Below are 26,345 nucleotides of genomic sequence, written 5' to 3' on the forward strand. Positions count from 1 at the left end.
TTAAAAAAGAGTGTTGTAGAATGTTAACAATGCAGATTAAACCTGTAAGTATATGGTACAAGTGAGTTTAAATTGTACATACAACAAAAATTGTAAAAAGAATTTCCATTCCAATATTCAAAACCTATGGTTGCATAGAGCAAAGAAGTCACTTGAGACACTGAGGGATGAGTGAACTTCAAACAGGTCTTAAATTGTGCACTGTTCTCCTACTGGTTAGAATAATAAATTCATTTTAAAAATCGGTAAAAGATTCTGGGCAGACATTTTAACGAATATGATAAAGGCAGTGTAAATAAATGTATGAAAAAATGCTCACCAGCAAAAATTCTTAGGTAAATTGAATTAAAACAAAAGTGAGTTAATACTCTATTCATTTACAGTGTTAGTATTTAAAAAGATTAACCGGGGCATGTGCTGACATGGTTGCAGAAGTACTGGAATTTCAATACTGTGGGTGGGTAGGTGTAAAGGCAAAGGGAATGGCCATTTTAGATCACAGTTCCACATATATTACAATGTGAAACATTCACCTACACATCAACAGTTTGATAAGTAAAACATATATCTATATAGAGAAGTGAACACAAATATTCCCAACAGATTTATTTATAATACCCCAAACATGGAATTAACCAAAATCATAGATAGATCAATAGATAAAGTGGTAATTCACAGAACACAATACTACTCAGCAATAAAATAATTAACTATTCACATCAGCATTAGTGTTGAATCTCAAAATAACAGTGTAGCATGAAGGAAACCAATATTTGTTAAAGAGTACACACCTTCTAGTGCCTTTAAAATTATGAAAAATATGAGCTAATATGTTGTAATGGAAGGAAAATCAATGCCTCTATGGAGGGCTGGGGAAGGCAGAGAGATTATAAAAGGGCAAGAGGCAAATATGGGGTGTGTGAAAAGCAGGTTTAGAGCTGTTGGTATGGCATAAAATAATAATAATACAAGAATATACTGTGACCTCACCAGTGTTGCTCAGTTGGTTGGGCATTATCCCTGACCCTTCAAGTTCACTAGATCCATTTCAGATCCTTGAACCCCAGTAGGGGGTGTGCAGGAGGCAGCAAATCTCTCTCCTACATACGTTTCTCTTTCTCCCTCCCTTCCTATCTCCCAAAAAGAATCAATAAAAATGTTTTAAAAATAAACTCTCTATTTTGGGTGCTCACACCTGTGACCTATTTTTGCTCCGCTGTGTATAATGTTGACAGATAAGTTTATTTCATGTGCGACAGTTTCACAGCTTTATATGTACGTCGAAGTTCACCAAATAGAACACGTAAGAAAATTGCAGTTTTTTGCACGTCAGTTCTCATATCGTAGGAGGAATAGCCTTGCCTCAGTGGCAGGAAATATCAGCAAGCAGTAAAGACTTTTGCCAGCAGAAACAACAGGGATGCTGACTGGTTACAAAATACACAACTTAGGATTGACTACAAGATTATCCTTCCTCCGCCTTTTCGATCCTGTCTATTGCGCATAAACCTTGAGGTGAGCACCCTAGAGGGGCCAGCAGAACCGCCACCGGAAGATTATTTGCTCTGCCAGTGACTGCAGCCACAAGAAAGTTATGCAGGTTCTGAGAATGTCTGTACACAAACATCCCACAAGTCACAGGCCCTGGAAAATTTGTGAAAAACAGTCAAAAGAGGCATTTTTTTAACCGATTTACTGCAGTCTCTCTCACTCACTACTGATTGAAGCAGTGCTTCTGTCCTAATTGTGGTTGCACCTAATCCTCAGATTCTTACAACGAATGACACCAGTTTATGAAATTTAGTACATCATGGCACACAGATTATTGCCGAGACTTATGTCACACACACTGTGAAGGGAGAATATAATTCATATCGTTCACAGAAGCACAACAAAGTGACCTTTGACCTCACCAATAATAGAGGTACCAGGCTGCAATATAGAACCATAAAGTTCCGCAGTCTTGCTTGCAAGACTTTGGGCAGAAATGCAAAATAAGCAAATATTGGAAAAAACAGTGATTTTCTGCCATCGTGATGTCCCTTCAGAGGCACTGAAAGTTTGGGATCCCCACAATATCCCTTCACCTCTACCTGCCGACAGATCACAAGTGTGCTTTCAATTCATCCCAGGCAGAGAACAGAACCAATAAATTAAAGGTACAAATGCAAAAAGCACCTTTAGAAAAAGATCATAAACCAGAGCCATATACAGCAAGTGGTTTGCATGTTGGTGAATAACTACCTGAAAGAATTCATCACAGCACAATGTGAGAAGCACAATGTCCCTGAAAGGCGTAGCGTAGCGATTCTCAACCTGTGGGTCACGACCCCTTTGGGGGTCGAACGACCCTTTCACAGGAGTCGCCTAAGACCATTGGAAAACACATATATAATTACATATTGTTTTTGTGATTAATCACTAAGCTTTAATTATGTTCAATTTGTAACAATGAAATTGGGGGTCACCACAACATGAGGAACTGTATTAAAGGGTCGCAGCATTAGGAAGGTTGAGAACCACTGGCATAGTGCATCTTAGGATGGTGGTCTGGGGGAAACAATGGTTAGGTCCATTCCATAGTCAGAGACAAAGGAGTGATGATCTTAAGAGCTCGGAATTCTCATCATGTCCTCAAACAGAAGTAAGAATACAGAATTCATTTTTCTGAGCACACAGGACTTCCCACAATCAGTACACGCACATAGCTTTTCTCCAGCGTGAATGCTCTGATGTTGAATGAGGGTAGAGAACTAAATAAATGACTTCCCCCCAGAGGCACACTGTTCAGGTGAACCAGGTGGTAAAAGTGAATTACTTTCAGCCACATATACTCACAGTGACATCAATTAGGTAGGAGGCCTGGGTAGGACAGCAAGTGCAATGCAACACTTTAAAGGCTCACTTATAGCTGAAACTTAGGAGGAATCTAGCACAGTGTATGTTCTGATAAAAAGGGGTCTAATATCAGCTAAATGGGTCTGTAGGAGTCTCCTTCAGTGTTGTAAAACTGAGTGAAAAAATACGTCATTCCCTGCATACTGAAGGCTTTTTCTGCAGTGTGAAGGCTTAAGTGTCTAACCAGGCTATATTTCTGACTAAAACATTTCCCACATTCACTACACTCATAAGGTTTTTCACCACTGTGAACTCCCTTGTGTCGAGTGAGATTACTGCTTTTACTGAAGGACTTCCCACAGTCAGAACACTCATAGGGCTTTTCTCCAGTGTGGACTCTGTTGTGTTCATTGAGGTTAGACCTTCTTTGGAAGGACATCCCACAATCGCTACACTCGTACGGATTTTCTCTATTGTGAACTTTGTGGTGTTGAATGAGGGTATCACTGTGTGTAAATGACTTCCCACAGTCACTACACTTATATGGCTTTACACCAGTGTGAACTCTTTTGTGGATAAGGAGGCTATTACTGCGGGTAAAAGATTTCCCACATTCACTACACTCATAAGGTTTTGCACCACTGTGAATACTCTGGTGTCGACTGAGGTTACTGCTTTTACTGAAGGACTTCCCACAATCAGAACACTCATAGGGCTTTCCTCCACTATGAACTCTCTGATGTTGAGTGAGGGTACTGCTATGCCTAAAGGACTTCTGACATTTACGACACTCATATGGCTTTTCTCCAGTGTGAACTGTCTTGTGGATAAGAAGGTGATTACTGCAGGTAAAACATTTCCCACATTCACTACACTCATAAGGTTTTTCACCACTGTGAACTCCCTTGTGTCGAGTGAGGTTACTGCTTTTACTGAAGGTCTTCCCACAATCAGTACACTCATAGGGCTTTTCTCCAGTGTGGACTCTGTGGTGTTGAATGAGGGTATAACTGTGTGTAAATGACTTCCCACAGTCACTAAACTCATAAGGTTTTGCACCAGTGTGAACTCTCTTGTGGATAAGGAAGTCACTATTGCGGGTAAAAGATTTCCCACATTCACTACACTCATAAGGTTTTGCACCACTGTGAATACTCTGGTGTTGAGTGAGGTTACTGCTTTTACTGAAGGACTTCCCACAATCAGAACACTCATAGGGCTTTCCTCCACTATGAACTCTCTTGTGTCGAGTGAGGTTACTGCTTTTACTGAAGGTCTTCCCACAATCAGAACACTCATAGGGCTTTTCTCCAGTGTGGACTCTGCTGTGTTCATTGAAGTTAGACCTTTTTTTGAAGGACTTCCCACAATCGCTACACTCATACAGATTTTCTCCATTGTGGACTCTGTGGTGTTGAATGAGGGTATAACTGTGTGTAAATGACTTCCCACAGTCACTACACTTATATGGCTTTACACCAGCGTGAACTCTCTTGTGGCTAAGGAGGTTATTCTTGCGGGTAAAAGATTTCCCACATTCACTACACTCATAAGGTTTTGCACCAGTGTGAACTCTCTTGTGGATAAGGAGGTTATTATTGCGGGTAAAAGATTTCCCACATTCACTACACTCATAAGGTTTTGCACCAATGTGAACTCTCCTGTGGATAAGGAAATGACTATTGCAGGTAAAAGATTTCCCACATTCACTACACTCATAAGGTTTTTCTCTAGTGTGAATTCTCTGGTGTTGAGCGATGGTATTGCTTTGATTGAAGGACTTCCTGCACTCATGACACTCATACAGCCTTTCTCCAGTGTGGCCTTTGTGTCGTTGAATGAGTTTGGACCTCAGGATGAACTTCCCACGATCACTACACTCATATGGCTTTTCTGCAGTGTGAACTCTCCTATGACGAATGAGGTTAAAGATTTCTCTAAAAGCTTTCCCACATTTGTTACACTCACAATTCACTTCTCTGGAGCAGACACCCTGATGTTGAACAACTTTCTGGTTGTGGCTGGCAGCTTTTTTACATTCACCCCACTCGTCATGACTTCTTCCACTGAGAAATTCCTGTGGAATCTCACTACCACTGAGTGGCTCCTCAGTGGTAAAAGTGGCCTGGAGCTGGAGAATGTCTGACATGGCTGGCAAGTCTTCCCCAACCTCCCTAATGGTTGAAGGCACCCATGTTAAGTAAAAGCTGCACTGGGACACAAGTGAGGCCCTGTCCATATCTTCTTTCCAGGGCTGCTCTCCACTGGCATCTCTCTGTTGCTGGTGAGGGTTTGCACTGAAACTGAAGTCTCTTGCACATGTGTCAGTGCAGAAGGCTTTCTGCTCAAACTCTGCTGCTTGTGACTCAGTCAGGTGCAGAATAGCTTTTAACACTGAGAAACAGCACTTACAAAGATGGGTCTTCTGGGTTGCTGGAGCTGTCTTAGAAGCCCTGACTTGTGACTCTCCTGGTACATATTCACTCTGCTCACAATTGGCCTCCTCATCATCCATTTTATGCCAACAACCTGAAAATAGTAAAATGGTGAGGAAATGAATACTGTGGTGACAGATGGAAGTCCCTTTAGAAAACTGTGTTGCACATAACACGTTGGTTCCATGCGACCGTCTGACAATAAAAGATCTGTAGGAAGGATTTATAAGATGCTGCCATGAAGGTCTGGGCTATGGAAGATCACAAAACAAGGAAGACCTCAAACGAAATATGACACACACATGGCAAGCACCACATGGAAGAGAAGCAGGACTGTCAGCTCATTCTTCTACTAACAGTGTTCAGCAAGGCTTGTCTGCTAGTGACATGCGCAAGCTGTGCTGAAATATGGTTGTCTTATTCCAAATAATATTCACAATAACTTAGTAGCTGGTGTTCGAGAACTACTTAAGCACGTATGTGCATCTCGTAACACATGTGCAGGTCAATGTTGGAGAATACTGCAGATGGAGCAATGCAGACGAACAGGCGATGGAAAAGGGCCACAAAGGTGACGGCAGTCAAAAGCCAGGAAGTCACAGGTGAAATGACAAGTCAGCAAAGTGCTCAGTTTGGGAAAGAAAAGGTAGAAATCTGCTGTTGCCCATGGCACTTGCACCTAATCACTGTTGGAAATGAGCAGGTGCTTGGTATCACCTAAACACCACCATTACATCATATCTAGCCCACAGTTGCAACTCAACTGGGCCAGGCCTCTTCTGAGACCATCCTCTGAAAAAACCAGGGTTCTCCCTGCACATTCTTCTCTACAAATACGTACAACATAAATATTCCAAGTATTAATGAAAGACCACAGAGATGAGCATCCAGCACTGGCCTAGAGCAATTTGGCTTACAATAGTATTTATAGAAGGTAATACTACAAACAAGAACTGAAGTGTGATCTTGTAAGAAGAGCTCAAGGTTCATGTAAGTAAAGACCATAACCTGGCACAGGCAGTCACCAAGGACCTTTGGCTAGAGGAAGGAAGTAGAAATGGAAGCCATGGATCTGGACATAGTCCCCCTCCCAGGGAGAGGAACAGCAGGTGGGACCCATGAAGCTGTCTCTAAGTCTCCTGACTTCCAGACACATCCTGCCCTTTCTGAGGCAGCTAGCATTAGGGATGTTTGTGGAGTCTATCACTCAGGGCTCTGACCAGACCTCACCCATGGAAGCCACAGCACATTGACAGGACAGTGGGGGAAATTAGCAGAGCCCATGGTCTGCTGTAGGAGAGAAAAACCTACATCTGAGGAATAAAGGAAGAGCGGAGATCATCTCAGGACACTGGGAGAATGTGAAGAACTTACCTACTGATGATAACAGTGCAAAAACATCCAGCATCACATCACAGTAGAGAAGTCTCTGAGCCTCATCAAGGAGCCCCCATTCCTCCTGAGAGAAGACAATGGCCACGTCCTCAAAGTTCATGTCCTGTCATAATGGGGACAGTACAGCCCATGATTAGATTCATTCCTAAGATTCAAACTCTGTCATACTCCCCACCCTCAATATCTATCAGCTCTCTCAACTTCACACACCAGAGAAGATACCAGGCCCTCATCCCATAAAATTCACTGTCTTCTTATATTCCTACTGATATTTTGTCTTCCCACAACAACAAAGGCAGTTGAGCAGATAGAAGATATCTGAGCAATGGGCTTCCCATGTATGCTGCACGTCGTCTTGACAATAGAGTGGGTGTCAAGAACATAGGGTAGGAAGAGATGTTGGCCATAAAGAGAATGTGAGTGATCTGATAGCAGTCTTGTCAGGCAATACCCAATACCCTTGTAGTCCCTCAGATTGTTCCTCAAAGACACCAAAAACATGGCATCACACTTCATCCTCTTGACCCCAATCCCAGGGTGTTGAGACCATTGCTTTGCACTACCTGCTGCATATAGTTCTTTGAACAACACTCCTCTCACACAGCTTCATTCCCTGAGGCACAACTTGAAAAGTAATACAAATTTGTCCCAGCGAGGATGGGTTGTTTCCTAATTCCCTTATTTTCCAAAATTATAGATTAATACCTCCATAATCCATTTCCCTCTTACCCTTCTCACTTACCCATGTCAGTGGAGAGTTTACAGCATGGGTAACACTGATGTATGCTATCTCATTCCTATCAACCAGTGTATTTGCCCCCAACAACAAAAGGCAGGTGGGTAGATAAATGGCATCTAATCTCTGTACCTGGCAGGTAGCACCAAAACACCCCTCTTTTCAGGCAATAAAACCTAAAATTTTCCTTATTTTATCATCCTTATTTTACCACCAGATATGGACTCTCCCTTCAACTCACTCTTATGTCAATGTCAGGGCACTCTGGCCATGAATTCACACTCCCTCTCCAAGTGCATATCACTCTTTGTACCACACTTCTCTCACACCTGCACTCCTACATTTCCGGCCCCCAGAGTCATCTCCTTGCCCTCTTACTTATTACTCAGCATGTGTGGTCCAGAGAATGCTTGCCAAATTCCAAGAGGACCAAGTTTTGCCCAGACACTGATAATCCACACTCATAGAGGCAGCCTTGAGTCCTGCTATGAAGGCCTCTTTTCCTGACTATTTTTTCCTTCAACCTCATCTATTAAGAACACAATTAGATCTCAGATATCCAGAGCCCACCTCCCCTGATGCTGCACTTGATGTCCCTTTACCAGTCACAGCCAACATCCCTCAATGAACCTTCACTCAAGTCCCAGCCCTGATGGCCCTCTGCACCAAGCCCAGTGAGTCTCACAGATGACCACTCAAGCCTCTAAGCCAGTGGTTCTCAACCTTCCTAATGCCGCGACCCTTTAATACAGTTCCTCATGTTGTGGTGACCCCCAATTTCATTGTTACAAATTGAACATAATTAAAGCATAGTGATTAATCACAAAAACAGTATGTAATTATATATGTGTTTTCCGATGGTCTTAGGCGACCCCGGTGAAAGGGGACCCCTTGTCCAACCCCCAAAGGGGTCTCGACCCACAGGATGAGAACCACTGCGCTAAGCTCATCCACAAGACTGACTGTAACTCCCCACAGCCAGGCCACACCAAGGGTCACAACAAAATCCTGTAAGTTTTAGAGAAGTTAATATGTACCAGCCCTAGTTTCATCTCGTCTGAATTATTGTTCTGCTTCCAGTTCATCTCACGTCCACTCATCTTTTAAAGGCCTTGGCCACTGCAAAACCATTATCTCTCCCCAAACTCTACATGACAGCTTCTGTCCCTATGCTGTGTTGTGACATCTGCCTTCCACAAACAGGGGCCCCAGCATTAAAGCCAATCCATAGGCTCACACTGTCCCTTCTGAGCTATTATTACTATTATCATCCTGACCATGATTCCCTGAATTAAAGTGATCTACAGTCCTGGCTGTTATCTCTCAGTTGTTTGAGCATTGACTCCATGCACTGAGAGGTCGCAGGTACCAGTACTGGTCATGCAAGAGGCAACTAATCCTTGTTTCTTGCTCATCGATGTTCTCTGTCTCTTTCCCTCTTCCTTTCTTTCGACATCTATTATCAATACACTAGAGGCCCGGTGCACAAAAATTTGTGCACTGGGGGGGTGGCCCTCAGCCCGGCCTGTGCCCTCTCGCAGTCTGGGACCCCTTGGGGGATGACCACTTGCTGGCTTAGGCCTGCTCTCCAGGGGATTGGGCCTAAGATGGCAATCAGACATCCCTCTGGCAGCCCGGGAGCCCTCGGGGGATGTCCACTTGCCAGCAGGGAGCAGGCCTAAGCTGCAGTCGGACATCCTTAGCGCTGCTGAGGAGGCAGGAGAGGCTCCCACCACCACCGCTGTACTGGCAGCCATCAGCCTGGCTTGTGGGAGAGCACTGACCACCAGAAGGCAGCTCCTGCATTGAGCGTCTGCCCCCTGGTGGTCAGTGTGTGTTATAGTAACCAGTCATTCCCAGTCTTTATGCTGTTAGGGTCAGTTTGCATATTACCCTTTTACTATATAGGATAGAGGCCTGGTGCACAGGTGGGGGCCGGCTGGTTTGCCCTGAAGGGTGTCCCGGATCAGGGTGGGGGTCCCGCTTGGGTTTCTGGCCAGCCTGGGTGAGGGGCTGATGGGTGTTTGCAGCTGGTCACACCCCCTTCAGGGTGGGGTCTCCACTGGGGTGCCTGGCCAGCCTGGATGAGGGGCTGATGGCTGTTTTCAGGCTGGCCACACCCCCTTCAGGGTGGGGGTCCCCGGCCAGTCTGGGTGAGGGTCTTAGGGCCGTTTTTAGGCTGGTCAGCAACTGAAGCTCCCAGCCTCTCCTTTTTTTCTTTCTTTTTTTTTTATTCTGAGATTTATTTACCTTCTATAATTGAAACATTGTTGCCGTCACTGGCGCTCCCAGCTCTGAGGCCATAGCCGGCTGAAAGCAGGTATCTGGGGTTTGTTTAGCTTCTATAATTGAAACATTATTGCTTTTGGGCTCAGAGGCGGCCCCGGCAGGCAGGGAACCTTGGCTTCCTCCATCACTGGAGCAAGCAAGCGTCATGTTCGCTTCAGCTGCATGGCTGTCGGCCGCCATCTTTGTTGGCAGTTAATTTGCATATCACCCTTATTACCCAATGCATACCGGAGGTATGGTTAATTACCCTTTTTGTCTTTTATTTGATAGGATAGTAGCCTGGTGCACAAAATTCATGCACAGGGGGTGGTGGGTGGGGGAAGGGAGGTTCTCTCAGCCCAGCCTGCTTCCTCTCCAATCAGGGACCCCTTGGAGGATGTCCTCCTGTTGGTTTAAGCCCGATCACTCTGGGACCACGGGCTCCTAACCGCTCACCTGCCTGCCTGCCTGATCGCCCCTAACTGTCTCTACCTGCCTGCCTGATCACCCCAATCCCTCTGCCTGCCTGATCACCCCTAACCTCTCTGCCTGCCTGCCTGATCGCCCCTAACCCCTCTACCTGCCTGCCTGATCGCCCCTAACCCCCCTGCCTGCCTGCCTGATCGCCCCTAACCCCTCTGCCTGCCTGCCTGATCGCCACTAACCTCTCTGCCAGCCTGATCACCCCTAACTGCCCTCCCCTTCCAGCCTGATCGCCTCTAACTGCCCTTGCCTGCCAGCCTGATCTCGCCCCTAACTGCTCTCCCCTGCCAGCCTAATCGCCCCTAACTGCCTCTGCCTGCCTGATTGCCCCTAACTACCCTCCCCTGCTGGCTTGATCTTGCTCCCAACTGCCCTCCCCTGCAGGTCCAATCTCACCCCCAACAGCCCTCGCCTGCCGGCCTGTTTGCCCCCAACTGCCTTCCCCTACCAGCCTGATCTCACCCCCAACTGCCCTCCCCTGCCAGCCTGATCACCCCTACCTGCCTCTGCCTAGGCCCCCACCACCATGGCTTTGTCCAGAAGGAAGTCGGACATCTGGAAGATGGCTGGTCGACCTGGTCTAATTAGCATATTACCCTTGTACTTTGTTGAAGGTATATTTTTTTGAAAGTAAGAGTGTATTTAAAGTGTGTTCATAAATGTTAATCTAAGAAATGCTGGCTGTTTACTTTTTGCTAATCATTGGACAATTAAGGTTTCTAAGAGCTGACAATAGAAGGCATAGGCATGGACATGCATTTTGAAGGAAAAAGAAAGTGAGTTAAAGTTATAAGAATCTTTGTGAAAGTTAAAGGTTTGTAGGGAGAAATGTTAAAAGGAAGTTATATAAATGACAGGCCAATAAGCGAGGATAAGCAGAACAAGGAAACTGAGATAGTAAAAAAGCAGTTCGCAACCACCTACAAAATCCAGATGCCAAAGTTTGCAGCCATATAGAAAACCCTATCTTCTCTAAACCAAGGACACTTAAGAGTAAATGCTTTGAGGATACACCTCATTTTGGTATATTAGATTACAGCCCTCCAAAGTAATGTCTCTTTCCTTCCAGCTTTTGCCCCAGTAATACTAAAATTTATAAAACAGTTTGTCTCCACCAGGTTACAAGCCCTACTTGTACTCTAGATACCATTATAACCTCCTTTTGTGCCCAGGCCTCATTGTCCCTGTGACTCCCAGAGCAAGGTTGATGGGCCAGGCACAGGTATAGGAACTCACTGAGCCAAAAAGCTCCGATGCCAGCAAGGGGCAAAACTGGGAAAACAAGAACCTCACCCCCAGGGTAACCTATCCTTCCCTTAGCAAATAACTAGTCAGGCCACTGAGACCCCTGACCTTTCCTCCCTAAGGATCACATCAGGCCTCAGGTGCATTTCAGCTCCAGGCCCAGAAAAGCAGCAAAAGCAGACAGTGACGCCGTGGCAGCCTCGGGAGCAGCTTCTGCCTCCCAGGTCCCCCAACAGGACCGTTTTCGGGCTTTCACCAACCGGTCTCTTGGGGAAATCATGCTCTGCGACCCTTCATCCAGCCCACTGCTTTCAAAGTCGATTCCTCTCTGATCTCAGCGTCCCCTCCGCAGGAAGCAAATACAGAAGATATGACCTTCATCCCTATTCCATATAACAGAAAGGCTGGCATGTTAGATCTGATGAAATAATTGAATCGATACTCCCTTCCCTGGGAACTGACCTTTAGGCCACTTCACAATGGACATTCCACTCGCTTAGACCATTACCTCTCCCCTCCGGACGGACTGTCCCAGAATCCAGACCTGCACCCAGAAAAAGCCCGACTAGGGTACTTTACAAACCTCAGACTCCCAGTCTTTGGGAGCTGGCGTGAGTTGGGGGCACAGCCCATCTGGTATCCAGATGACCTAATAAATTCAGAATTCTTTACCCCCTTTGGCCTCCTGTGTTCCTCCTTCAGCGACCTTAACAACCTTGTTATCAGACGTTCAGCCCCTGAAGGCTGGACTGCAGACTCTACCCTCCCCTTCCCATGTTGTACTTGTAGCTCGCAGCTGCACATACTTAGCTATCTTCTCCCTCATGTGTATAGAACCAGCTAACTGGCAAGGGGGGTCAGCACAGATTTTTGTGGGTGACTAACTGCTCCTCCCACGCTGCCGGCAGGATTGGAATAAACGCTCATATAGGATTCAACCCTGTCTCTGCTGAATTGGCTCAAGTAGTGACAGGCAGCCCAGACCCCTTGGTTGTCTGGTTATAATTTCAGAGAGGAAAGAGGAGGGAGAGAGAGACAAATGTTAATGATGAGAATCATTGATTAGCTGCCTCCTGCACACCCCCTACCATCAAGACCACAACCCAGGCATGTGCCCTGACCGGGAATGGAACAGTGACCTCCCGGTTCACAGATAGATGCTCAAACACTGAGCCCTGCTGGCCAAGCAAAAAATCATATTCTTTTTTTTTTTTTAATATATTTTATTGATTTTTTACAGAGAAGAAGGGAGAGGGAGAGAGAGATAGAAACATCAATGCTCAGAGGGAATCATTGATTGGCTGCCTCCTGCACACCCCTATTGGAAATCGAGCTCCCAACCCAGGCATGTGCCTTAGCCCGTAATTGAACATGTGACCTCCTGGTTCATAGGTCGATGCTCAACCAATCAAATCAAATTCCAAATGATACCATGTTTAGAGGTAAGAAATGTTTGGATGGTACTGTGTCCTTAAGATAGTACAAAAATCAAATCAATTTGGTTTGAACATCCATGTGGGCACCCTGACTTAAAAATAATACCAGCCCTGACTGGTTTGGCTCAGAGGATAGAGCGTCAGCCTGCGGACTGAAGGGTCCCAGGTTCGATTCCAGTCAAGGGCATGTACCTTAGTTGTGGGCACATCCCCAGTAGGGGATGCCTCTCCCTTCCTCTCTGTAAAAAATCAATAAGGCATATTTTTAAAAAAATAATAATACCAAATAGATTTATGAATTTACCAAACAATCTATGTGGAAGGGAGCAAGAATGCTTTAGCTCAATCTATTTTCTTTTTCAATATATTTTATTGATTTTTTACAGGGAGGAAGGGCAAGGGATAGAGAGTTAGAAACATCGATGAGAGAGAAACATCGATCAGCTGCCTCCTGCACACACCCTACTGGGGATGTGCCCACAACCAAGGTACATGCCCTTGACCGGAATCGAATCTGGGACCCTTCAGTCTGCAGGCCAACACTCTATCCACTGAGCCAAACCGGTCAGGGCTTGATCTATTTTCTGATGCAGCTGAGAGAAAAATAAATAAATCCTTATGGGTTTTACAAAGTGCATTTTTATCTTTGTCTCAAATGAGAAAAAGAAATGAGACATTCATTGCCTCCCCGAGAGTCTCATAATTTACACAGAACAACCTTCTCAGAAGTGTTTACCCACAGATGGCCAGCCTGTCACTAGGGGTACATATCCTGGCCCCTTGTGACCCCTCGTTTTCTGATTAAGGCTTTAAAAGAGTAAGGGCATCGGGCCGGCGTGGCTCAGTGTCTGAGTGTCAACCGTCTGATTCCCCATCAGGGCACATGCCCGGGTTGTAGGCTCCATCTCCAGTAGGGGGTGTGCAGGAGGTAGCAGATCAATGACTCTCTCATCATTGATGTTTCTATCTCTCTCTCCCCCTCCCTGTCTCTTTGAAATATAAACAAACAAACAACCTTGTCAACTCTGCCTTTCTCTGAAATACTTTTAAGTGGCTTACTTAAAAATTTCAGAACTGGGAAATATATACCTATATACATATACACACACTATATGAAGCTATAAATCAATACCATACAATTTGCCCATTAAGTGAGTAATTCAGTGCTTTGTTGTGTATTCACGGATTTGTGCAACCACCACTGCAATCAATGTGAGAAGAGACACAGCTTCTAAGTCCCCTAATATGTCACACAGAGAGATTAGAGTGGATAGAACGTTAGCCTGTGGAGCAAAGGTTTCTGGGTTCGATTCAGGTCAAGGGCACATACCTCTGTTGCAGGCTCCTCCCTGGCCCAGGCCCTGATCCAGGCTCATGGAGGAGGCAACCAATCAATGTGTCTCTCTCACATCCATGCTTCTCTCTCTCTCTCTCTCTCTCTCTCTCTCTCTCTCTCTCTCTCTCTCTCTCTCTCCCCTCCCTTCTACTCTCTTAAAATCAATGGGAAAATATCCTTGGGAGGGGATTAACAACAACAAAATGACAAAGAGAAACATCTACCATTCTTTATTACCTTGGTCCCTCTTATATTAAACCCAGCCCCATTTCTCCCCCAAATCCGCATCATTGCACGATTATAGGCGCTTAAACCAAACCAACTCATCACTAGTCTAGTATTTCTCCAATACCAATGACTTCCTAAGATTTTAACCATTTGTCATGCTGGTCAGTGGTCAGAAACCAACCTGAATTATCCAAGAGCTACATCTTGGCCATCTCTTAGATTTGCTCCTAAGACATTAACACCCAATAAAAGCAAAGTTTTCAAAGAGGAGGTAAGCCCAGCCGGTGTGGCTCAGTGGTTGAGCATCAACTTACGAACCAGAAGGTCATGGTTTGATTCCCCATCAGGGCACATGCCCGGGTTGAGGGCTCCATCCCCAGTGTGGGGGGGTGCAGGAGGCAGCCAATCCATGATTCTCTCTCATCACTGATGTTTCTATCTCTCTCTCCCTCTCCCTTCCTCTCTGAAATCAGTAAAAATTATCCTATCTAATAAAAGAGAAACATGGTAATTAGCGTATGACCGCTACCCTTCCCATTGGCTAATCAGGGCGATACGCAAATTAACTGCCAGCCAAGATGGCGGCCGGCAGCCAGGCAGCTTGAAACTAACATGAGGCTTTGCTTGCTTCAGTGACGGAGGAAACCAACGTTCCCCGCCTGCCTTGCCCGCCTCTGAGCTTGCAGTTTGAAACATTGTAACAAATATAGAAGCTAAACAAAACCCCAGAAACCAGCTTTCAGCCAGCCTGGACTCAGAGCTGGAGTTGATACAGTGTTTCGATAATAGAACACAAACAAACCAGATACCTGCTTTCAGCAGCAGAGGCCTCAGAGCTGGAGCCAGAGCTAAAGCTGGCCCAGAATAAAAAAAAGAAAAAAGAAAAAAAGGAGCAGTTGGGAGCTTCAGTCACCCACCAGCCTGAAAACAGCCCTCAGCCCCTCACCCAGACTGTCCAGGCACCCCAGTGGGGACCCCCACCCTGAAGGGTGTCTGACCAGCTGCAAACAGCCATCATCCCCTCACCCAGGCTGGCCAGGCACCCCAGTGGAGACCCCCACCCTGATCCAGGACATCCTTCAGGGCAAACCAGCCAGCCCCCACCCATGCACCAGGCCTCTACCCTATATAGTAAAAGGGTAATATGCCTCCCGGCACCGGGATCAGCGGAGCCGAGAGGCCTCCTGGCACCGGGATCAGCGGAGCCGCGAGGCCTCCCGGCTCCGGGATCAGCGTGACAGGGGGCAGCGTCCAAACCCCTGATCGCCCTGCGGCTGTGTGTGTGACAGAGGGCGGGGCCACAACCTCCCTATCTGCCCTGCTCTGTTCGTGACAGGGGAAGGCGCCCCAACCCCCTGATCGGCCCTGCTCTGTGTGTGACAGGGTGCGGCGCCCCAACCCCCCCCCTCCCCCCCCACAGGCCATGTTCTGTGTGTGATGGGGTAGAGCCATAACCTCCCCATTGGCCCTGCCCTGAGTGTGACAGTGGCGGCGCCCCAACCCCGATTGGCCCTGCTCTGTGGGTGATAAAGGGCGGCACCCCAACCCCCTGGTCCGCCCTGCTGTGTGTGTGACAGGGGGCGGTGCCCAAACTCCCCTATCGGCCCTACTCTGTGAGTGACAGGCGGGGAGCTCCTCAACCCCTTGATGGGCCCTGCTCTGTGCGTGACAGGGGGGAGCTCCCCAACCCCCTGATGGGCCCTGCTCTGTGCATGACAGGGGGGAGCTCCCCAACCCCCTGATCGACCCTGCTCTGTGCGTGACAGGGTACAGAGCCCCAACCCCCCTGATGGGCCCTGCTCTGTGCATGATAGGGGGTGGTGCTGCAACCTCTCCATCGATCCTGCCTTGAGTGTGACAGGGGGCGGTGCCCCAACCCCCCAATCAGCCCTACCCTGAGCGTGACTGAGGGTGGCATCGCAATCTCCTGATCCGCCCTGCTCTGTGCATGACAGGGGGCGGCGCCCCAACTCCCCAATTGGCCCTGCTCTGAGCCCGACCAGGGGCTGCACCTAGGGATTGGGCCTGCCCTCTGCAACCTGGGAGCAGGCCTAAGCCAGCAGGTCGTTATCTCCCGAGGGGTCCCAGACTGCGAAAGGGCACAGGCCGGGCTGAGGGACCCCCCCCCCGAGTGCACAAATTTTTGTGCCCCGGGCCTCTAGTCTCTATAATAAAAGGCCAGAGGCCATAAGCGCCACGACCGGATTGACCACTCAACCAGTCACCATGAGGTGGCACTAACCACCTCTCAGTCCCTACACGCCCCCCCCCCGCCCCCCCGCCCGCAAGCAACGGCAGAGTGGGACTGGGGACTGGTGAGCGGGCTGAACGGCTGACCTCTTGGTCCATGTCCCCGGCCCACAGGCTCCAAAGGATCAGCGATGGTGAACGGGGGAACTGGGGTGGGTGGCAGGAGGACTGGACTGGTTTTTGGGATCACCAGCTCATCCCTGGCTGCTTGGGGGCTCAGGCCTGGGGAAAGCGGGTGCCAGAGACTTCACCTCCATGCGTGTGCGCTGGGCTGGCCACTGATGGAATGCACTGCCTGCTCGGGCTGCTCACGCCAGGGCAGGTAGGTTGTGGGCATGCCCTGTAGCTTCTGTCAGTGCCCCAAGCCCCAGCGGCAGCGGCAGCAGCGCCATTCCATCAGTGGCCAGCCCAGCGCACACGCATGGAGGTGAAGTCTCTGGCACCCGCTTTCCCACAGGCCTGAGCCCCCAAGCAGCCAGGGATGAGCTGGTGATCCCAATAGCCTGACAGCCCGGCGGTGGAGGTGGTGTTCAGCCTGGGGACTGGCAAACGGGCAGAAGACGGCCCTGACTGCACGAGGCTAGGCCTAGGGACCCTACTGCACAATTTCATGCACTGGGCCTCTACTGTACATATTAAAAGAGGTGAGTTCCCTGTGAAGGAAGCTGGTGTGACAAGCCTAATCACAGTGCACCCCACCTGAGGTTGCTCCTCAATGCCTAGCTCAGAGCCCCGCTGTGGACATCCCTTTCTCTGGGTTTCCATGACACCCTTCTCTCCCCTGAATTCTCCTATCCTTCCTTCCCCCAACCCAAAGTTTCATTCATTCTGTGGATATAAACTGAGTGCCCACACTCACCAAGTACTGCACCAAATATGTCCCTAGTCCCTAGTTAGCTCATTGTGCATTTTCTCATTTCCGTTTGCATATATATATATATATATATATATATATATATATATATACACACACACACACACACTAGGGGCCCGGTGCACGAAATTCGTGCACTGGGTGTGTGTGGAGGGGAGTGTCCCTCAGCCCAGCCTGCCCCCTCTCACATACTGGGAGCCCTCAGGCGTTGACCCCCATCACCCTCCAATCACAGGATCGGCCCCCAGCCCAGGCCTGATGCCTCTGGCCTAGGCGTCCGGCCCGGGCAGCGGGGACCCGCAGCTGCAGTGGCCCTGCGATCGTGGGCTTCGCTTTAGGCCCAGGCAAGGGACCCCTAGCTCCTGGGACTGCCAGCTTCAACCGTGTCCAGCTCCCATCGCTGGCTCCACCCCTACTTCCTGCTATCACTGGCCAGGGCGGCAAAGGCACCTGATTCTCCGATCATGGCTGGGGGCCAGCTCTTAGCTCCCCCCTGGGTTTCCGATCACTGTCAGTGGCAGGGGGCTTCTTCCTGCTTTCCCTTTCGCCTCCCTGCATTGTGCCTACATATGCAAATTAACCGCCATCTTGTTGGCAGTTAACTGCCAATCTTAGTTGGCAGTTAATTTGCATATAGCCCTGATTAGCCAATGAAAAGGGTAGCTCGTACGCCAATTACCATTTTTCTCTTTTATTAGTGTTGATATATATATATATATATATATATATACACTTTTAAATAAAGTTGATTTGTATTATTTTTAAAATTTTTATTGATTTCAGAGAGGAAGGGAGGAGAGATAAAAACATCAATGATTGGCTGCCTCCTGCACACCCCAAACTGAGGTTCGAGCTTGCAACCCAGGCATGTGCCCTGACCAGGAATGGAACCCGGGACCCTTCAGTCTGCAGGCTGCCGCTCTATCCGCTGAGCCAAACCAGCGAGGGCTGCACTTATATTTTTAAATCTCCATTTAGGCTGGAAAGGTCAAAAAAGTCTGTCTCGGCCTCACACCCTTTGTCCCAGGTCAGGAGATACACGTGCCCCCAGAGACCCCCTCAGAGCGCCTATGAATGCCACAGAGACCCCTCAGAGCGCCCAGGATCAGCAGGGAGTCCATCTCCCCTCCCCATCTGATCCTCCTGTAGGACTACCTCCCAGAAGAGCACCCCTGCCCCCCAGGGCTCCCAGGCGGAACCCCGACATCGCCCAGGCAGCATCCAGGGAAGGGAGAGAGATGGAGGGCAGAGAGAGCCTAGGCCTGGGACTGAGGCAACAAGAAGAGAATCCGCTCATCCCAGCAGCTTTTCAGGAGCCAATGTGTGGAGGCGCCGGGTGAGACCTCAGGAATGTGTATTCCAAAGGATGTCCCTCACCTGCTTCTAGCAACATTGGGGGGCGGGGGGAGGGGGAGCCGGAGTGCAGGTCCAGGGGTGCAGGATACGACAGGTTTTACAGGGAGAGCCCTGCAGTGGCCGGGAGAGGCTGCAGGATTGGAATACAAACTGGCTTCTCCACACACACACACACACACACACACACACACACACACACACCCCTCACGCCTCCAGGCCAGTTGTCCGGCTTGCTCAGCACCGAACGCCCTTCCTCCTTTCCTCCCAGCCCCCAACCTCCGACCACAAATTGCTCCTCCTACTTCATTCTCCCAGGACATCGCTCCTCCTCCGGGAAGCTCTCAGGGACGGCCCCCTCCCCTCTCCGGCGATAACAATCCTCTGCGCATGCGTGAGGGGGGTCTAACACTGTGGACGCGTCCGTAGGGCCTAGGTCCCCCCACCTGGGGGCCAGGTCGGGGCTCCTGGGAGAGACGGAAGGAGGACATCGGAGGGCGGTGGGGAACCCTGGCCCGGAGGGAGGCGCAGTCCAGCGGATCCATCGCTAGGCGCATGCGCAGGGAGCCCCCGGGCGGGCGGGCGGGGCCCGAGGCGGGGGTGGGGGGATCCCCGGCCCGCACGTGCCCGGGGGTTACCCAGCACTCCCTGCGTCCTCCACCCAGCCCAGGGCGGGGGGAGGCACAAGCGGGGTCCCCTGTCGGTCCCCCTCTCCACGCGGGGACGCTGCGACCCGCCACATTCTCAGCCCCGAGACCCTGACTCCACCCCCGCGCACTCTAGGCGGGCAGATCTGCAGCCCCCCACTTTCCCGCGCCCCGCCCCGCGCCCCCACCTGGCTGGCGTGGAGTAACTGCCTCTTCAGCGTCCCCACCGCCATCCCGGCCGCGCGCTCCCGGAAGTGCGTGGTCTCTGCGCTGGGCCGGGCCTCGCGGACGCGCGGCGCCGGCGGAAAGGGCGCCAGGGCCGGTCCCCCGCGCTGGGCTCCGCCGGGCCCGCCTCCAGGGCCACGGCCACCACCTCCGTCTCCTCCCGGGTCACCCCCGCACCTCGCGCCGGGCGGTTGGCAGCACCGCGTCCCACAGCCCCCGGCGCAGCCCATTGGCCGAGCCGCGGCGTATGCAAATGAGGCCGCTGGCGCCGCCCCAGCTACGTTGTTGCCTGGAGACCGGGAAGACGCGCCGGGGAAGCGCGGCGGGCGCCACACGCGCTTCGGCTGGCGGGCGGGCCGAGATGCGCCCGGCTTTTGAGGGCGGTGGCTGGGGAGCCTCTCGGACTTAACCTGGTTTCACTCACCAGCAACAGTGCCCCCTCTGGCGCAGTTGGGTAAGGGACGCTCCAAGAGGCGCGTTTGGGGCGGTGGGGTGGGAGGCGGGGCGCGGCGCAAACAGACCCTGGGACCCGCCGTGGGAGGGAGAGGCCCATGGGCTGCGGGGTGGTTCCTTCTGTCCTCATGCGGTTCTCTGGGCGCCATCTCCCTGGAGTCCGGGTTTCTGGGTCTTTGTCTGATCAATATCGCGCTCTCCTCCCTGGAGGCTGAGCCCACTGTCACCTGCATTGAGAGCAACCATCTCCAGGCCTGGCTGGTGTGTCTCAGTGGATAGAGCGTCGGCCTGCGGACTGAAAGGTCCCGGGTTTGATTCCCGTGAAGGGCGTGTACCTCGTTGCAGGTTCCCTGGCTCTGGTCCGGGTGTGTGCCGGAGACAACCAATGATGTATCTCTCTCACATTGATGTTTCTCTGTTTCCTCCCCGTTCTCTTCCACTCTCTCTGAAAATCAATGGAAAAATATCCTTAGTTGAGAATTAAAAAGGAGGTGGAGGAGCGGGCCCCACCCATCCCCTCTAGTTTAAATGTATTTTTATTGATTTCAGAGAGGAAGGGGGGGGGAGAATCAAGGATCGGCTGCTTCCTGCATGCTCCCCACTGTGGATTGAGCCCCCAACCCAGGTATGTGCCCTTGACGGGAATGGAACCTGGAACCCTTCGGTCCACAGGCCAATGCTCTATCCCCTGAGCCAAACCAGCCAGGGCAGGAAGGGGTGATTTTATAAAATAACTTTTTGGCTTTTCTTCATGGTTGATAGTATATTCATTCACGTTTCCCTCTTCAGTTAATTTTGATGATTTATCTCTTCATTTAATCAAGTGTAAATTCTACATCAAATCAATGATGAGAGTGAATCATTGATCAGCTGCCTCCTGCATGCCCCCTACTGGGGATCAAGCCCGCAACCCATGTATGTGCCCCTGGCCAGAGTCGAACCTGGGACCCTTCAGTCCACAGGCCAACACTTTATCCACTGAGCCAAACCGGCTAGGGCTCTTTTTTTCTTCTTTTTTTTAAATAGGAAAACTTGATACTTTATTTTGTATAAGTAAAAAAAGAAAAAAACATGTACTTTAGTTTCTTGTTCAAATAGCATTTCATGTCTATTCATTATAATAAAGCCAAATCATAGGCAGACATTGTTTCCATTTTGCAAAAATAAGTGCCTTCACATCATCTATTTTATATATCCAATGAATGAGCTACAAATTAAAGAAAGGAAGAGTTAAAGAACATTGTGTATTTGTGCCTTTAGTATTGTAACCTTTTCATTCTACATGTGGGATGCATGTTGTTATGAGTGATGACACTGAGTTGTTGCCAAACAACCATCTGAGTTTAAGGCTGGGGTCCATTCAATTTGATGCCTAGCTTAGTCTCAAAGGTCTTCAAATTTATGAATCTAGCTCCCATTTTTGGTTACACATTATTTGATAAAGACTCTCATAAGGTACAGTTGTCTGGTTGGCAGAGTACAACATTGGTCAGATCTGGTATTTAAGTTCTTTGATTTACTGTTGAAAGAAGAATTTGTGTTTTTGTGTGTTTTTTTTTAAATTAAATCTTTATTGTTCAGATTATTACATTTGTTCCTCTTTTTTCCCCCCATAACTCCCCTCCTCCCAGTTCCCACCCCACCCTCCGCCCTCACTCCCCACCCACTGTCCTCATCCATAGGTGCATGATTTTTGTCCAGTCTCTTCCCACATCCCCCACACCCCTTTCCGCCCAAGAATAGTCAGTCCGTTCCCTTTCTATGTCCCTGATTCTATTATAATCACCAGTTCATTCTGTTCATCAGATTATTTATTCACTTGATTCTTAGATTCACTTGTTGATAGATGCGTATTTGTTGTTCATAATTTGTATCTGTACCTTTTTCTTCTTCTTCCTCTTCTTAAAGGATACCTTTCAGCATTTCATATAATACTGGTTTGGTGGTAATGAATTCCTTTAGCTTTTCCTTATCTGTGAAGCTCTTTATCTGACCTTCAATTCTGAATGATAGCTTTGCTGGGTAAAGTAATCTTGGTTGTAGGTTCTTGGTATTCATCACTTTGAATATTTCTTGCCACTCCCTTCTGACCTGCAAAGTTTCTGTTGAGAAATCAGCTGACAGTCGTATGAGTACTCCCTTGTAGGAAACTGACTTTCTTTCTCTTGCTGCTTTTAAGATTCTCTCTTTGTCTTTTGCTCTTGGCATTTTAATTATGATGTTTCTTGGTGTGGTCCTCTTTGGATTCCTTTTGTTTGGGGTTCTCTGTGCTTCCTGGACTTGTAAGTCTATTTCTTTCACCAGGTAGGGGAAGTTTTCTGTCATTATTTCTTCAAATAGGTTTCAATATCTTGCTCTCTCTCATCTTCTGGCACCCCTGTAATTCGGATGTTGGTATGCTTGAAGCTGTCCCAGAGGCTCTTTATACTATCTTCGTATTTTCGGGTTCTTTTTTCATTTTGCTTTTCCGGTTGGGTGTTTTTTGCTTCTTCTCATTTCAAATCTTTGACTTGATTCTTGGGATCCTCTTGTCTGCTGTTGGATCTCTGTATAATATTCTTTATTTCAGTCATTGTATGCTTAATTTCTAGTTGGTCCTTTATCACAACATTGAGGGTCTCATTAGATTTCTTGAGGATCTCACTATATTTATCGGCGGTCTCACCAGTCTTTTCGAGGGCCTTACTGAATTTATCGGCGGCTTCTAGACAGTTCTTGAGAGACCTTAAAAGTGTGGTTTTGAACTCTATATCCAGCATTTTGCTTTCCTCCATTTCTGTCATTTTTGTCCTGTTTCTTTGTCTCTGCATTTTTTTATGCTTTCTTGGTGCACCCCCTTGTGGTCTTTGTGCGCAGTCTTGTTGTAGTTAAGCCTTGATTGTTGTAGGTAACACTGGGGGATATTTGACCTCCAGGCCAATTGGCTGTGAGAATCAGCTGTGTCTGCAGTAGGAGAACTTCTGTCCTCTAGGGAGGTGCTAATCTAGCCTTTGCCTGAGGCTATCCAGCAAATGCCTCTGTGCAAGGCTTGGGCGGGGCGGGTCCCAGGGGATCAACAGGGTGGGCAGAGGGAGCAGTTATGGCTGCTCTCAGTCCCATCCTCGGAGGCTCTGCCTCTCAGTGTCCCAGCAACCGCTGCAAGTACCTCAGAGAGAAAGCTGCCCTAGAATTCTGACCGATGCCAGACAGTCCCACTTCTCCCGTATGAGTTTGGGTCCCCAGAGACTCACCTGGAACTGGAGCTCAGAGCCTGAGACTCCCTCCCGATTGAAACAGACAGCCGCGCCCTCAGCTGCCAGCCTGCTCCACACGCACCTCCACACCTTTGTATTTTACTTCCGCACTGCGCCTCCTCTGAGTCTCGGTATGCTTTTCTCTTTCCTTCTAGTTGTAGAATTTCCCCCCAGCCAGCCTTCCTGTGGTTCTGGGTGATGTCCGTTCCGTCTTTTAGGTGTATTTTTGAAGTGGTTGTGCAAGGCAGCAATCTCCGGTGTTTACCTATGCTGCTGCTATCTTGGTTTCTCTGAAAGAAGAATTTGATCAAATCCTCAAACATCTGTGAAGCTAGAGAAATGATCACAAACTAGCTGTTAATGCTGATTTTAAGAAAGTATGATTCTGCCCTAACTGGTTTGGCTCAGTGGGTAGAGCGTCGGCCTGTGGACTGAAAGGTCCCGGGTTCGATTCCGGCCAAGGGCATGTACCTTGGTTGCGGGCACATCCCCAGTAGGAGGTGTGCAAGAGGTAGCTGATCGATGTTTCTAACTCTCTATCCCTCTCTCTCCCTCTCTGTAAAAAATCAATAAAATATATTTTAAAAAAAAGAAAGTATGATTCTGTTTTTTGTACCTTTTTCTTTCAATGGGAATATAATATCTTAAAATTTCTAATATTAATACCTAATATTAAGATTATTAAAAATTGTGTTGGTAAATAACAATTTGTATATGTTAATGATTTATAGTAAATCCTAAAAAGAGAGAGTGGGGAAAAATATAGATAATACTGGTAAGTCAAATGAAATAAAATGTCCTAATATAAATCCAAGTATATGTGGAGATTTAAAGGAATATAGGCTTCATCTCATACTTAGTGTAGAATAATACATTCATTAAATACACTGTGATAACTAGCCATTTGAGAACAAAGAAGATGGCTCATTACATTCTCTACACCAATACAAATTTCAGGTAGGTTGAATATTTACTTACATACAATAAAATCACAAAGTATTGGAAGAGAATGTTTTCCTTAATGCTAATGTAGTGGGGAAGTCTTAAGGCATAATGTGTCTCAAACATAAGACCTCTATAATTCAAAGATCTTTTTAAAAGGCAACTAATAGGGAATCAATAAAAAAAGCCAGAATCTGTTGATAGAAGAAATTGAAATGACTCATACATGAAAAACAAATTCACAAATAGACAAAAATATCCACATAAGTTAAGCTTTTACTTTTCATAGTGACACAAGTTAAAAGATTGAAACTGTTTATTTTGGGGCAGAGATGTACACAAACGGACATAGTAATTTAACATTGGTTGAGGTTATGTAATTCCATGTAATTTTTGGGAGACAATTTTGCATGGTGTTTTTTTTTTTTAATCTTTCTTTATTGGTTAAGGTATTACAAGTGTGTCCTCATCCCCCCCCCCCATTAACCCCCAACCTCCCCTCTACACACACTCATGCTTTCATCCCCCTGTTGTCCATGTCCATTGGTTTGGCTTATATGCACACATATAAGTCCTTTAGTTAATTTCTTCCCCTTACCCCCACCCTCCCCTACTTTCCCTCTGGGGATTGATAGTCTGATCGTTGTTTCTCTGTCTTTGGATCTGTCCCCATTCATCAGTCTATGTTGTTCTCTATATTCCACAAATGAGTGATATGTGGTATTTATCTTTCTCTGGCTTATTTCACTTAGCATAATATTCTCCAGCTCCATCCATGCTGTTGCAAATGGCAAGAGTTCCTTCTTTTTTACCGCAGCGTAGTATTCCATTGTGTACCATAGTTTTTTAATCCACTCATCTGCTGATGAGCACTTAGGCTGTTTCCAAATCTTAGCTATTGCATGGTGTTTTTTATTGTAGCTATATCACTTTTGATTTCTTCTAATTTTTGCATAGGTTGTTGATTTCCTCATCCATCCAGTGTATAAGCTGTACAACCATTACCCTGAGTTCTTTTTCTGTCATGTTGCATGCCTCCATTTTACTTATTTCCTTTCTTGGTGATTCCTATTTTTCTTTCCTCTGGGGATTGTTTCATTGTCCCCCCCCCATTCTAACTATCACCAGAAGGGCCAAACGCTGAGTTACAGGGGCCTGGGCCATGTGCAGTGGGAGCTTTGTGCCACCCGAGTGTCACTGAAGAGCTCCAACACCAAGACGTGTGGTTGCTGTGGGTTGGTGGGAGCCATGCTCACCCAGGAACAGAGTCACTGGTGATTAGTGCAGCCTCATGCACGCACCTAGAATCAGGGACCCCACCCGTGCCATGCTGAAAAGAGACCCCACTGGTGTGTGCCAAAAATCATAATCCCCTGGCATGTGACAGGAGTCAGAGTTCCCCTGTGCCTGTGCTGAGAATCGGAGTCTCGGTTGCTTGGTGTGGCCTCACGCCGAGAATCAGGGTCCCTGTGTGCGCATGCTCCAAGAATTGGAGTCACTGGCTCTTAGTGTGCATGCACTGGGAATCAGGGACAACGAAACAATCCCCAGAGGAAAGAAAAAGGTTTTTCTCCAGTTTTAACTCTGTGGTATTCAGTAAGAGAAGAATTTTAATGAAAGGGCTTCTTACCACCAGCACACTCATAGGACCTTCTCCAATGTGAACTCTCCATTGTCGATTGAGGTTAATGACACATGTAAAAACTATCCCACAATTGTAACCTTCATATTTCACTTCGCCAGAGCAGACATACTGATGTTGAACAAATTTATGTCTGTGTTTTGTAGCATTTTCACGTTTGCTCCACTGGTGATGACCTTTTCCACTGAGAAATTTCTGTGAAATCTCACTACCACTGTGAGGCTACTCAGTATTAAGAGATGCCTGGGGCTGCAACAGCTCTGCAATGGCTAGGAAATCCTTCCCAGCCTCCCTAGTGGTTGAAGGCATCCCTGATAAATAGAAGG

General features: G+C 48.0%; 1 protein-coding gene across 1 annotated transcript; it reads right to left on the minus strand.

The window, feature by feature from the left end:
• Positions 1-591: 591 nt before the first annotated feature.
• LOC132222874 (zinc finger protein 271-like) lies at positions 592-20,118 on the minus strand. The gene is made up of 3 exons (XM_059678212.1): positions 19,713-20,118; positions 6,648-6,771; positions 592-5,367 (listed from the first exon to the last, which is right to left on the minus strand). The coding sequence occupies exons 1-3, from the start codon at positions 19,977-19,979 to the stop codon at positions 2,972-2,974; spliced, it is 2,787 nt and encodes a 928-aa protein (XP_059534195.1). The 5' UTR covers positions 19,980-20,118; the 3' UTR covers positions 592-2,971.
• Between the last annotated feature and the right edge of the window lie 6,227 nt (positions 20,119-26,345).

The sequence above is a fragment of the Myotis daubentonii genome, chromosome 21, assembly GCF_963259705.1.
Source record: "Myotis daubentonii chromosome 21, mMyoDau2.1, whole genome shotgun sequence".
NCBI classification, from domain to species: domain Eukaryota; kingdom Metazoa; phylum Chordata; class Mammalia; order Chiroptera; family Vespertilionidae; genus Myotis; species Myotis daubentonii.

What these genes read in the sequence shown, in the direction of transcription:
- LOC132222874 (XM_059678212.1), bottom strand. Translation starts at nt 19,979, where the DNA reads ATGGGCTGCGCCGGGGGCTGTGGGACGCGGTGCTGCCAACCGCCCGGC. An exon ending in AGTTACTCCACGCCAGCCAG is followed by an intron (nt 6,772 to 19,712) that starts GTGGGGGCGCGG and finishes CCATTATGACAG; the next exon opens with GACATGAACTTTGAGGACGT. An exon ending in TGCACTGTTATCATCAGTAG is followed by an intron (nt 5,368 to 6,647) that starts GTAAGTTCTTCA and finishes TACTATTTTCAG; the next exon opens with GTTGTTGGCATAAAATGGAT.